This window comes from Lucilia sericata, unplaced genomic scaffold (assembly GCF_015586225.1).
Source record: "Lucilia sericata isolate MDLA Ls3-8-SP2 unplaced genomic scaffold, ASM1558622v1 Contig000135F_arrow, whole genome shotgun sequence".
In the NCBI taxonomy this organism is placed as follows: Eukaryota; Metazoa; Arthropoda; class Insecta; order Diptera; family Calliphoridae; genus Lucilia; species Lucilia sericata.
Genome location: NW_023994167.1, coordinates 187,037 through 199,667, shown reverse-complemented (window position 1 = coordinate 199,667; position 12,631 = coordinate 187,037). Strand labels below are relative to the sequence as shown.

The 12,631-nt window shown below is 31.1% G+C and overlaps 1 protein-coding gene across 4 annotated transcripts in view; it reads right to left on the bottom strand.

The window, feature by feature from the left end:
- Positions 1 to 9,937, bottom strand: part of LOC119601013 (proton channel OtopLc) — an 84,478-nt gene extending 74,541 nt beyond the window's left edge. For 2 of the 4 annotated variants that reach the window (XM_037951641.1, XM_037951638.1), the window contains exons 1-3: positions 9,756 to 9,926; positions 4,650 to 4,727; positions 2,123 to 4,359 (exon numbers count right to left, since the gene is read on the bottom strand). In XM_037951641.1, coding sequence (XP_037807569.1) covers positions 2,123 to 4,173 — 2,051 coding nt within the window. In that variant the 5' untranslated portion in view covers positions 4,174 to 4,359; positions 4,650 to 4,727; positions 9,756 to 9,926. Of the gene's footprint in view, positions 1 to 2,122; positions 4,360 to 4,649; positions 4,728 to 9,617 lie in introns of all 4 variants that reach the window. The other 2 variants (XM_037951639.1, XM_037951640.1) reach the window with 2 other exon arrangements.
- Positions 9,938 to 12,631: the final 2,694 nt, after the last annotated feature.

Here is a 12,631-nt window from a genome sequence, read left to right as displayed (position 1 = left end):
TTTCGATAATCTCTATGTTTATAGAAAATTTTCGATAAGTTCTCTTTTTATAGAAAATTTTCGATTAATTCTGTTTCTATAAAAATTTTGCAATAAATTTTCTATAGAAATTTTTATTAAATTCTCTTTCTATAGAAAATGATCGATCAATTCTCTTTCTCCACAAATTTTCGATAAATTCTCTTTGCATACAAATTTTTCGATAAATTCTCTTTCTATAGAAAATTTTCAATAAATTCTCTTTTTATAGAAAATTTTCAATAAATTTTCTTTCTACAGAAAATTTTCTATAAATTCTCTTTCTTTAGAAAATTTTCGGTAAATTCTCTATTTACAAAAAATGTTCGATAAATGGTTTTTTATGGAATTTTTTCAATAAATTCCCTTTTTATAACAAATTTTCGATAAATTCCTTTTTAATAGAAACTTTCGATAAGATCACTTTTGAAAGATAAAATTACATTTTAGAAATTTTATGATAAAATCTCTCTTTTACGATAAAATCTATTTTTTCAAGAATTTACGAATAGAATTTCACTGATTATTTAAGGTTGGACAACACATTTAAAATTTCATTTGTAATCACTGTTCATAAAATGTTGTTGTTTTTTCATTTAAACTCTAGTTTAATCCTTACTAATCGCACTTACGTTGGCAGCGTAAATAATATTACACTAAAGGGAAATGAAAAAAAACGTGCAGTTCTTTTAAAATATCAGTACTTAGGTATTTTACAACGGTTTCTCAATTTTCCAAGTTCATTCGTATTTAATAAACGTTTGTCTAATTGTCTTAGACACGTACTGTGTGTGTATATTGCAAGTGCGTGTTTGTGTTTTGTTGAAAAATATTAATTTAAAATTGTCTCGTCTTTAGTAATAACATTCAATACATACATATTTACTCATTATTAAACTAATTTTAACGGTTAATTATGAAATTTGGTGGCATTTACTGAAGTTGAAAAATTAATTTTAAATAATTTGATTTCTAACGACATTTTTACCTTCTTTCCTATGAAGAAGGTAATATACATAAGCATCTTCCTAGAGGTAAGTTTATGGTAGGGACCGGTTCCGGCTCTGACACTATATTTTAAGAGAATGTGCGAGTCAGGGGGATTCTAAAACATGTTATTGACATTAAAATACTTTTATTTTTTTATAGATTTAGGAGCCTTTTTTCAAAATTAAAACATTTTCCTTTTTATTCTCATACATATTTATAAAATTTACTTTAAATTCAATTAATTTGTTTTTTTTTTATTACTAAATATTAAATAAATTTTCATTACTAACCCAGTGCCCGGTGCATTGATGGGCCCATTACAATTGGCTTCACTTGAAATGTTTACATAACTTTACCACCACGGAACTGTTGCTGTGTTTTTTAAGTACTCACCAACTTCACGAGCCTTTTTCATATAAAAGATTACTCTTTTTTTCTTTTGTTTATATAGTTTTTTTTTTAATACGCCATAGTACAAAGTATATCCTTTACAAATTCGTTCATTCGACATATAAATAATAAATTTAAACTTAACTATAAATAAAAGACCGTTAAATACTTGTATAGAGCCTGACTGTCTGTTGTATATTCATGTTGCAAATACACATACGAGTACAAGTATCTGCATGCTACAGTGACTGACAGCACGGCTAACTGACTGTCGAACTAACTGTATGAATGAATGACTAACTGAATGAATAAATGACATGAATGGTTAAAGTGCATTGACTTTACCGGCAAAACTTTACTAGTATTGACTGCTGTTGTAACAAGGCTCATTCATTTAACAACAATATCGTTTCTTTTTTTAACTGTATCTGCATACATTTATATCGGATTGGTAGACGTACGTTGACATGGATTTTTACAAAGTCACATTATGAAATCATTACTCTTAAATGGACTTTGCGGTTCAATAAACTGTCTGTTATATATTATTTAAATTGCTATTCTAAGAATTCAGTTGTGATTGCATAACTATAAATATGACACAATGTGAATTTAGAACAAAATCCACTTTTGGAAATTGGAATCCATGACGTGGCTTCTCAATAAGAATTAAGTTGAAACAATAAACGACCACTTTGTTTTAGAATATCGTCATTTTACTTACGGTTTTTCTGCTTTCTCTGCATCGATTTCATCTACTTTACGCATTGGCGGACTGCTTATCAACTGAGGACTATACACCTTGGGAGGACTTGTAACTCTAGGTGGGCTGTGCATAGATGGTGGACTTTTCAGTTGTCGTGGACTACGCATTATAGGTGGCGAAGGCATTGCTGGTGGACTATCTCCTTCTTGAGGACTTTGAACACGGGCCTCACCAATTGATGCTGGTGGCGATGATATGGCCACTACCGCCGGTTGACTTTTCTGTGAGGGTGAAGGACTAGGTTTTGAAGTGTGCGAACGAATCGAACCGGGAGGACTTCTTATCGATTTAATCGAGTGAGGTGGTGAGGTTATAACCTCAGCCTTTATAGATTGCGAGGCTGATACAATAGAAGCAGCTGCTGAGGCAACCGAAGCAGCAGCTATGCTACCAGCTCTGGAGCCTATACTACCGCCAGCTCCTCCCCGTATACTGCCAGTACGACTTGCAGTGCGACTACCGCTACGACTGCCACTGCGACTAACACTACGACTAGGAACACGACTACCACTGGCAGCAACACTTGCAGCACCAGCACTTGTAACGCTACTTTTTCGTTTGGGTGAGCCCGAAACTGTAGGTGTTGGCGTGGCCTGTGATAATTGGGATACTTGAGATGTGGGAGTACCGGGTAAGGAGGATTTTTTCTCTATTTCTTCACCTTCTTCCAAGGGTGGTGGTATATGTTCAGATGACAATTCATCTAAGTCCAAGGGTTTTGTTTCCGACACTGGAGTCTTGGTACCCTCATCGTCTTCTGAATTATCTTCTAAACCGGCTGGTGGTGGTATATTAGCCAACATTAGTTCAGGATCTTCCTCTTCTTCATCTGGTTGATGAGGCAGTATAGATGAACCCGAATAACCATTACTAGGCGGTGTGGTAATGGTTGTAGAATCATCTTCTTTTGAGGATTTGGTTTCGTCACCTTCCATAGCTTGTTTGGCAGCTTCCTGTAAAACTTCTTGTACCAAATCCATAGTAGGAATATCACCAGTTCCTGATATATCTATTTCTTGTTCCGGTTTCTCCTCATCTTCCACCTCTTCTTCTACTGGTTCTTCCGGTTCTGGTTCTTCTTCGGTTTGACCAAATTCAGGTGGTGGTGTAGGTGGCTGTTCGTCATCTACTGTATCACATTCGGGCGGTGGTGGTGGAGTCGAAGGCATAATATTAGTGGTATGTCGGGGTACTGGTGGTGGGGAATTTGGTTGCGATTGATCACTTTCGGAGGGTGGTGTAAGTGGTGGTATTTGCGAGACATGTTGTGGAGGTGGTGAAACTATCTTTTGTATTGAAGTCAATTCGGGACATGGTGGTGGTGTTACTGGTGGCGAGGGCGAAGTAGAGGGTGTACGTCCTTGCATGGGTTGTGGTAAATTATTATCATCGTCATCATCTTGATTTTGTTCATAGGACAAATGAGCTGGTAGTGGTGGCAAGGGTGGTGGAGGTTCTTCATCGTCATCGTTACCATCTTCGTCACCATTAACACCATTCTCTTGAACCTCGGGTTCAGTGTCTTCAGGTTCCTCATCGGGAGTTTCCTCTACATCGGCTTCCACACCATCTTCCGCCTCATCCTCTTCGTCTTCCTCATCCTCTGTTTCCAGAGGTGGTGAGGGTGGCTGCACTTGTTTGCGATTCATTTGCGCTGGCGGTGTTATGGGTGGTGGTGGCATCATTTCCAACACCGACGATGTGGGTGAAGGTGGTGGTGAGGGTAATACTGTGTTTTGAGGTGGTGGTGTAGGTGGCAAATCATCGTGTTCACTTAGAGTTGGCAATGTTTGAGGCTGTTGCACTGAGGCCATCATAGGAGGCGGTGGAGGTGGTATACTGGCATAATCCAATTCATCTACCAACGGTAGAGGTGGTGCCGTTGGTGCTGTATTATCCACTTCTTCGATATCCGAATCAATGCCTTGAGCAAAATCCATATAGAAGTTATCACGAGAATCACTAGAACCGCGCCTTAACTTTAAGGATAGATCTGGAGAACTATCCATATCGTCTTAAAACTTAAGTTCTACACTTTTTCTTTTTATTTATAGTTTTATCGAAACACACACTTTTTTTATTAAAGTTTAATAGAAAATAGGTTTTGTTTACTTTGGTAAAGTTTCATATATAATTTTTGTATTATTGTACTTCTTTTCTCTTCACTAAAGTTTCGTTCGAAAAATTTTATTTTTCTGCAAAAAGAACACGTATTAGAATTGTTGTTATTTTTTGCTTATTTTCACATTTCTTTTATTTATTGCATTCTCTCACTCGCATACACTATTTAAAAGCACTATGGGACAGAGAAAACATTTTGGAAAAAATAAAATGTATTTGTTTTAGTGGTTTACTATTTAAAATCACTATAGAACAGAGATTATTAAAAGTGAACAAAAAATATTTGGAAAAAATTTAATTATTTATAAATGTTCCAAAATTTACGCATGTGTAGGTCAGTTTAAAGGATTTGTCAATATCTTACATTAGTTAGTTTTTCATCCTATCCCATAGTGTTTCTATTTTCACTTAATGTCCTGTTTTTGGGAAACATTCTTTGTTTCTAAAGTATGTTTTTGTTATTATAAAATACGACATTTGTTATTTATTTCTATGAATATGTGCGTGGTTGTGTGTGCTTCCGTTTCTAAGGATTTTACGCATTAGATTTTTTGCGCCTTTTTTTGGTTTTGTTCGTTTATGATTTCTTTTTTTTTTTAACGTTACTACTTTTTGCTTAACATTTAAATGCGTAACGCATTTTATTTGTATTTTATTTTTTTTTCTATTCTCATAGGACAGAAAGGGGGAGAAGGACATTAGCAACCCTCTTGTTTAGCATAATAATATAAAGAATCAACACTATAACGACAATAAGTTTGTAGAAGTATTTATGTATGTGTGATACTTTTTACTTCCCAGCAATAAATAACAAAGTACTTTCAAAGGAATTACAATATCCGTACTTGCAAAATTACACTAAAGTGCTAATTTTTAACTTCTCTGGAAGTCATATTTTATAACTTGCAAAATCACCTTCTTGCAAAACTGCAGTTTAAAAACGACGAAAAGGAATTATAAAAAACATCCTTCCTTTTTTAAGTCTTAGTTAAAATCATTACTTTTAATGTGCTTTTTTAAAAATTATTAATTTTTTTTTTTTGGAAAATCCTTTTTTTGCTGGGTTATTTTTTTTTAAGTTTACATTGAGGTCACATGTAATATTGGCTTTTTCATCTCAATGTAGCAGAACTAAGTGGATTTTTTGTTATTTTTTTTATTATTCGGAAAAAAAGCAAAACAAGTACATAGTTTGTCTGAATTTAAATGGGGTTTGGGTATCATAAAGACTAGACAGAAAATCCTTAACAATAAATCTTTGAATACTTTTAGAACAAATGCTTAAACGGAAATGACAAGTTTTCTTGTAAAATTTTGCGAAAAAAATAACATAAAATGTTTAACATTTTTTAGTTGTAAAACTAGGATTTATTTAAAATAGCCCATTAAGAAAGTAGGACGAAATAACATTTTAAATAACAAAGAAAAAACATCAAATTAAACTGTGAATGGTTTAGATATGAAAAAAATATATTTTATTCTCAAAATGTCCTTTTAGATATACATAGTTACTAGCATATAAATATTAGGTTTATGGTGTAAAAGTTCGTTTCTCAAAAATAATCAAATGAAGTTTGCTAGGATTACAGCAGCCATCAAAAATACTACTACGAAGATCTTAAATAGATGTGAAAGGGCGACATTTTTGTATGTCGCTAATCCAGAAATCTTCGTTTAGTTCAAACAACTTGTACTAGAATGTATATACATATGTAGTAGGGGCATGATATTTTGATTCTTTTTATACCCACCATCAAAAAAGGGGGTGTATTGATTTTCCTTTGTAACATATCAAAATATTGTTCGTAAAACCACAAATGCTAAATCCATCTAGCCATGTACATCCGCCTATCTGTTGAAATCACGATTAAGTTATTTTCAATAGATAAGATTTGTTTGGTATTGAAAATGAGCAATATCGATCGGTCCACGATTTCACATAGCTACCATACAAGTGTCCGCCGGTATACTATTTCAAAAGTCTCATAAATAAGTTAATTATGAAGCAATCATAATGAAATTTGGCACAAGTTAGTTTTATGTATCCAAAAACTATACCATGATATATGGCGGACATTGGACTTATTATGGTCCTACGCCCTATATAAAGACACCTTCAGAAAATGAAAGGAATAATAACAGTATGGCGAAGCAATAACATGATATCAAAAATCTCTCTACCGAATTCGGTAAGGATCGGTTCATAATTGATCCTACCCCGACAAGGACCCCCTCATTAAACACCTTTAACCATAACTTGCTTAATAACAGCAGTACAGTGACGAACTTCGATATAAACAAGTTCTTTAAGAACATAAATCTGTTTATTAAAGTTTATAAGGATCGGTTCATAATTGACCCTATCCACATAAAGGTTCATCTTCAGAAAATGCCTTTACTGATTAATATTAAATTTTATAGAAACGTAATATTACTTTTTCGCTGCAGTCAAAAATTATGCAAAAGAGTTTAAATAACTATTTCTTCACTGTTTCCGGAAAAAATTTAAATGGATCATTTTTTGCTAAAACGAAAGCTTATGCAATTTCCTTTATGGGCTTTTAGTCGCTTAATGGGATGCCAGTGGAATATCAATCAAAAAAATTTTAACTTAAGAATAAGATTTTTTTCAAAATTTGCCATTTCATGTTTCCCTATTTTTCAAAATGGACGTTTTTCTTTTTTTGCTCAAAAAAAGCTTAGACCATTACCTTTAAGAGTACCATTTTGAAAAAAAGAATTAAAAAATTGATTTAAAAAAAATTAATTAAAAATTCATAGACAAAAACTTATCGACTAACCGACTGACGGTTAGTCTTTTGAATAACCTAGTATATATGTATATAAAGTTCTAAAATATTTTAAATTTATCTCAAAAAAGTTCTCTAAAAATCTTAATAATAGATGAATGAAGACTTAAATACCTTTCATTTGAGATATAAGTCATGAAATTCTGAATGATAAATTTATTTTTTTTTACCAAAATTATAAAAATTTCTATCATTTTTTCCACCACTGTAATCGATTTATTTTTAACTGAATTCAATAGTTAAGTTTGAAAGAAATCACTGTATCGTGGGGATTCATATGTATGTAATTTTGATTAAAGCCCAATTTTTTAAAATTTTTCAATTTCAAAACTTTTTATTCTAATTTTAAATTTTGTATGAATTTTTTGTTTGAAAGTTAATTTTTTTCAAGCTTAAATGCTTGTTTTAAGGATCATATTTTTAAAATAAAATTATTTGTCTTGAAAAAAAAAAACATATAAACGTTTATTTTATGTTGGAGCAAATTTTTCTATTTGATGATAAACCGGCTCATGTTAATAACAACCTGAGTCCAACAAATCCTAAATAGAAATATAATAATAAAAAAAAATAAACTTAACACAAAAGTTATGAGATTTGGGGTCAAAACTTCTTTATGAATACATCCAAACTAATCCTTGCAAATGGGTGTGTCAACTTTAATGTGTAATTAAAAAGTTTAAATTACATCTTTTCAAAAATTATTTTATTAATTAACTTATAAACTCTTGAATTCGCATAGAAAACTAAATTTGTTTATATCTCGTAACAACAGTTAGTATGTAAAACATTACGTTTTTAAACTAAAACTGAACTAATTTCAAATTGCACTTTAAACAATAATTACTTAATATAGTATATGTATTAGGGTGATCGACTCGATTTTTCAACCGGTTTTAAAACCGGTTTTTTCTGCTTTACCAGTGTCGGTTTTTTCTTAATGTTGATTTTTCGAATATCGAATAACCCGGTTTTTTCACTTTTTAAAAATCGGTTTCGAATACTTTTATTTGCTTTGTATTCAAAGATTATTTAAATGAAATTTTTAAGTAAATAATAATACAGCCCGCCTAAATTTTAAAAATATTCGAGTCGAGGAGCTAGCGTATATTTTTCTAAAGCTCCTTTAGTTAAACTTTTTTGATTTTCCTAATTAATTAAAAAAATTTATTTGTAAAATTGATAACTATTTGATAAAATTTTATCAATCTTAAGATTATATTCCAATTACAATAATTAATTTACGGCTGAAATTTTATGGAAGTGTTGGAATGCCTATGCAAATTTCCTAAACAGGGCTTTTAAAATAAGCTATGATTACCTTATGTTTAACAGAAGTGTCCCACTTTTTTCCTAATTTTTTTATATTAAAGAAATAATGTAAATCAGACGACTAGATCTAAAGTTATATTCTTTTAAACTGTTAAAAATCATTTCGGGCCATGTTTTATTAATCAAATTTAAACATAAACATAAGTTTTTCAAATTAAAATATGTTTTTTTATTTATAATGAAAAACCGGTTAACCGGTTTTTTCTGAATTTGAAAAATATCAACCGGTTTTTTTTAAATGTCAACTATTCGAACTATTCGAAAACCGGTTTTTGGAAAATGTCGAATAATCGATCACCCTAATATGTATCCACTTCAATGTCAGTTAGTTATTCAGAAAATATCCAGAATGTTGAAAATATTTTTCCTATTTTATTTTCCTTCATTTTAATAACAGGATATAGTAATGGAACGTAAAACGAAAGCGATAGTGTTCGTAGATGCAAGGAAAACCTGACCAAAACCAACAATAAAAACTCCTGGTAACTAATAGCAATCTCTGTACACTCATACATACATATTTACATGTACAGGTAAATGCATATAAATAATATGTAAAGAAATGTGTAGTAAGTCTAGGTGAATATTAAAGTTGAAATTGCAAAATGATTCTTTATATCGAAATAAAAGTTATAGAGGACAATAAAGAACGCACACGGTACAAATTATGTGTATTGATGTATTAAACCACACACACAGATTCCTACATACATATAATGTAAATGATGTATGTGTGTATGTATGTATATTTAGGTTTGGCCAAACAGTAGCAGCATCAATTACTATGTATAAAATACGAGTTTGCACGAAAACTTTATACTATATGTACTATACTATAGTATATTTTGTATGTATGTTTTTTCTTTTTGCAAATATACTATATGTATGTATATAAATATTGTATGTATGCTATATGCAGCTGATGATGATGATGCTGGGTCAGGTTGAGGTTACCACCAACACATCCCTAGCAAGCTCCCGACTAGCCATTCAGCCAGGCAGCTTTGCCAGTCAGTCAGTCAAGATATGTCAACCATCTAACCAAACATACAGTCGACCATCCAGCTTGCTAGCCATCCATCCAGCCAGCCAGCACCTCTATACGAATCGTTTCTTTTCGGGACAAATGTAACACAGAGTCAAACACACATACACGCACACTTTCAATTATCCGGCACGTTGGTATATACACCAAATTTACGCAGGAAGTATTTTTCCTTGTTCACTTTTTTTTCGTTTTAAATTTTTTTTTTTGTCAATTTGTTAAAAAAAATCAACGGAAGTTGCATATTATTTTCTTCATTTGCTTTATTAAATGTGTATAATACCGTTTAATAATTAATTTTATTATTTTTTATTGCAAAGGATTAAAAAATCCTTAAATAAGGATTTATGTGATTTTGTTGTATTGCTTGTTTTTAAACCGTTTTTTCCTTAAAATATATTATATATTTAACTTTTTTTTATTCAAACAACCGTAAAATTTTAACGTTCTTTTCGTGTCGACACTCAAAAACAGAATAACTGTAATAGTTGTGCTCAATTTTTCATAACATAGATTTTCTTTCTGCCCAGATTCCCACAACATATTTCCAGTTACATATTTTGCAAATTTATTGTGTCGTCGCTCGCTCATCGATGTTTTAGCTTTGCCGCTCTCATTAGTCGCTCGCCTTATCACAAGTTCTCTCTGTTTTTATTTTACTCACAGCAAGAATCTAGAATAACCGAAAAAAGAATAAATATAAGGAAAACAAATGGTAGTAGTGGTAGCAAATTGTCAAAAACGGAAGTGGAAATGTAAGAGAGCTTTGCTACGGTTTGTATTTGAATTGTAATTTGCATTATTCAGCATTAAGTAGACGGTTAATTGTTAAAAGGGGCCTTTTTTGAACTATGTATGTATATACATATGTATGTAAAGTATGTAGTATGTGGATTTAATAATATACCATACAAATTATAATTCACTACGGACTAGTCTATGGATTATTCTACGCAATATTCTATGGACTATTCTAGGGAATGGTCTATGGACAATTCTATTGATTAGCCAGTCTATTTGCTATTCAATGAACTAAGTAGTCCATAGACTATTTTTTTATTGATTATATATGGACTAGGCTATGGACTAGTCTGTGGATTATCGTTTGGACTCTTCGACGCAGTATTTATGGACTAGTCAATAGACTATTCTATGAACTAGTTTATGGACTATTCAAAGGATTAGTCTATGGACTATTTTATTGACTAGTTACTATTATAGTCTATGAACTATTCCATGAATTAGTCTATGGTATATTCCATGAACTAGTCTATGGACTGTTGTACACTCTCCTATGGTTTCGTCTATGATCTATTCTATGCATTATTTTATGGACTATTCTATTGACTGGTTTATGAATCACTTAGCAAAATTTTATAAATATAAAAGAAGTAAGAATGTTGAATTTCTAACACCTCCCATGCTTTGGTGGGTCTTAAATTTCTGGGTTTCGGAAAATGGACCTATTATGAATTTAAGTTCTTATTAATTGATTTACTACTTATGCTGTACTGTATTACCATATATTGATATTAATATGTATGTATTTTAGGCTAATTTTCGAAATTGGGCAATTCGGAATGGTTCAATTGTGGACTGATATCTACAGTATTAATAATTAATGTCTAGAGTTTATAAACCGATTACCCGGTTTCATAATTTTCATAATATAAAGGGTTATATGAAAGCGACCATTAAGGACCGATCGTCATAACATTTTGTAGTGTGATTTTATTTTCTATTAAACTTTTTTATGTCGAATTTTATACCTTATATGGGGGTTAATTACCATGAAATTTAGTAGAGAGTACTAACAAAACTTGTTTGTCCTGAATTAAATGGATATACAAATATTTTTAAGCCAGTTAGAGTTAAATAAGGGCCAATCTTATCCATAATTCGTGTGCTAAATTTTATTACGATTTATGAGAATCTAAGCAGTATTCTGGGGGATACTAAATATATATAGGAGCTAATTTTTAATACCAAATAAACCACATCCATAGAGAATGTTTGTGGATAGTTTTTGTCCCCTAGTTCTTTCTGTTCGGACCGTATCGTGATATCAGACAGACTTACTAACATGGCTACATACTTATAGAATAAAGATCCAGCATATATTCTGAAAAGTCGAATTTTGACAAAGGCCCTTTATTGAGTGCATTTGATTCCTCTCCTGACTTTTACAACACTATTGGAATTTTGTAAAGAGCGCCAAAAGTGTTGAGACTTTTTTGTTTTGTTTTTGTTCGTTTGTTTTGGTTATGGGTTTTTATCAGACATGCAAAGATTTTTGGGGGTGCTTTTTGGAATGTATGAATGAATGTGAAATTGTTCAACAGCACAACAAACAAAAACAAGTGATGATGCTCTTTTACTACGAGCATATACGAGCATAAACAAATGTTTGTTGCTCTTTTACACTCATCCATCCATTTAGACATCTAAAGATTTCATCAACCAACCAAGAAATATTTTTCACAAATTTTATGCGTGATGTGTGATAAAGAGATTGATTAAAAAAAAAGAAGAATAGTGGGTTAATTTTAAATCCTGTAATTTACTTATGTAAATGTTCTTAACAATTTCTTCCAATTACGAAGGTGTAATTACCTGGAATATCATATTAAATTAAATTTAAAAATTATATATTTTTATAAGATTTCTATGATTTGTATTTATATAAAACCTGCACTTTACCTATATTTTCGAGTATTTACTCTTGTCTAACAATCCTTTTTGAATTAAAAACAATTTAATTTTATCTCTTCCAATCAGCTAGACCTATAAAGTTTAAATACTTAGTAAAGATATCATTGTTAATAAATACACACTCATAATTTCATTATATCCTTCTTTAAACTGTTATTAACTATTTTTTTTTTAATTATCTTCTTAATTTATGTTATTTCTATCATCTTTTGTTAAAACTATTAGTGTCAATTTCCTGCCTGCTTTTGTATTTCTAGCTTTCTTTTCATACATTTTTATCCATTTGACCTAAATCTCTTGTTATTACTTTAACTAAATTTCCTATTGAAGGAAAAAATCCAAAAACAAAAAGCAAGAAATTGTATTGTTACTTGTCGACATCATCATTTCGTCCTGGCATATATTGTATTCTTATCACTTGTTTTTATTGCCGCCAGCATTAATACA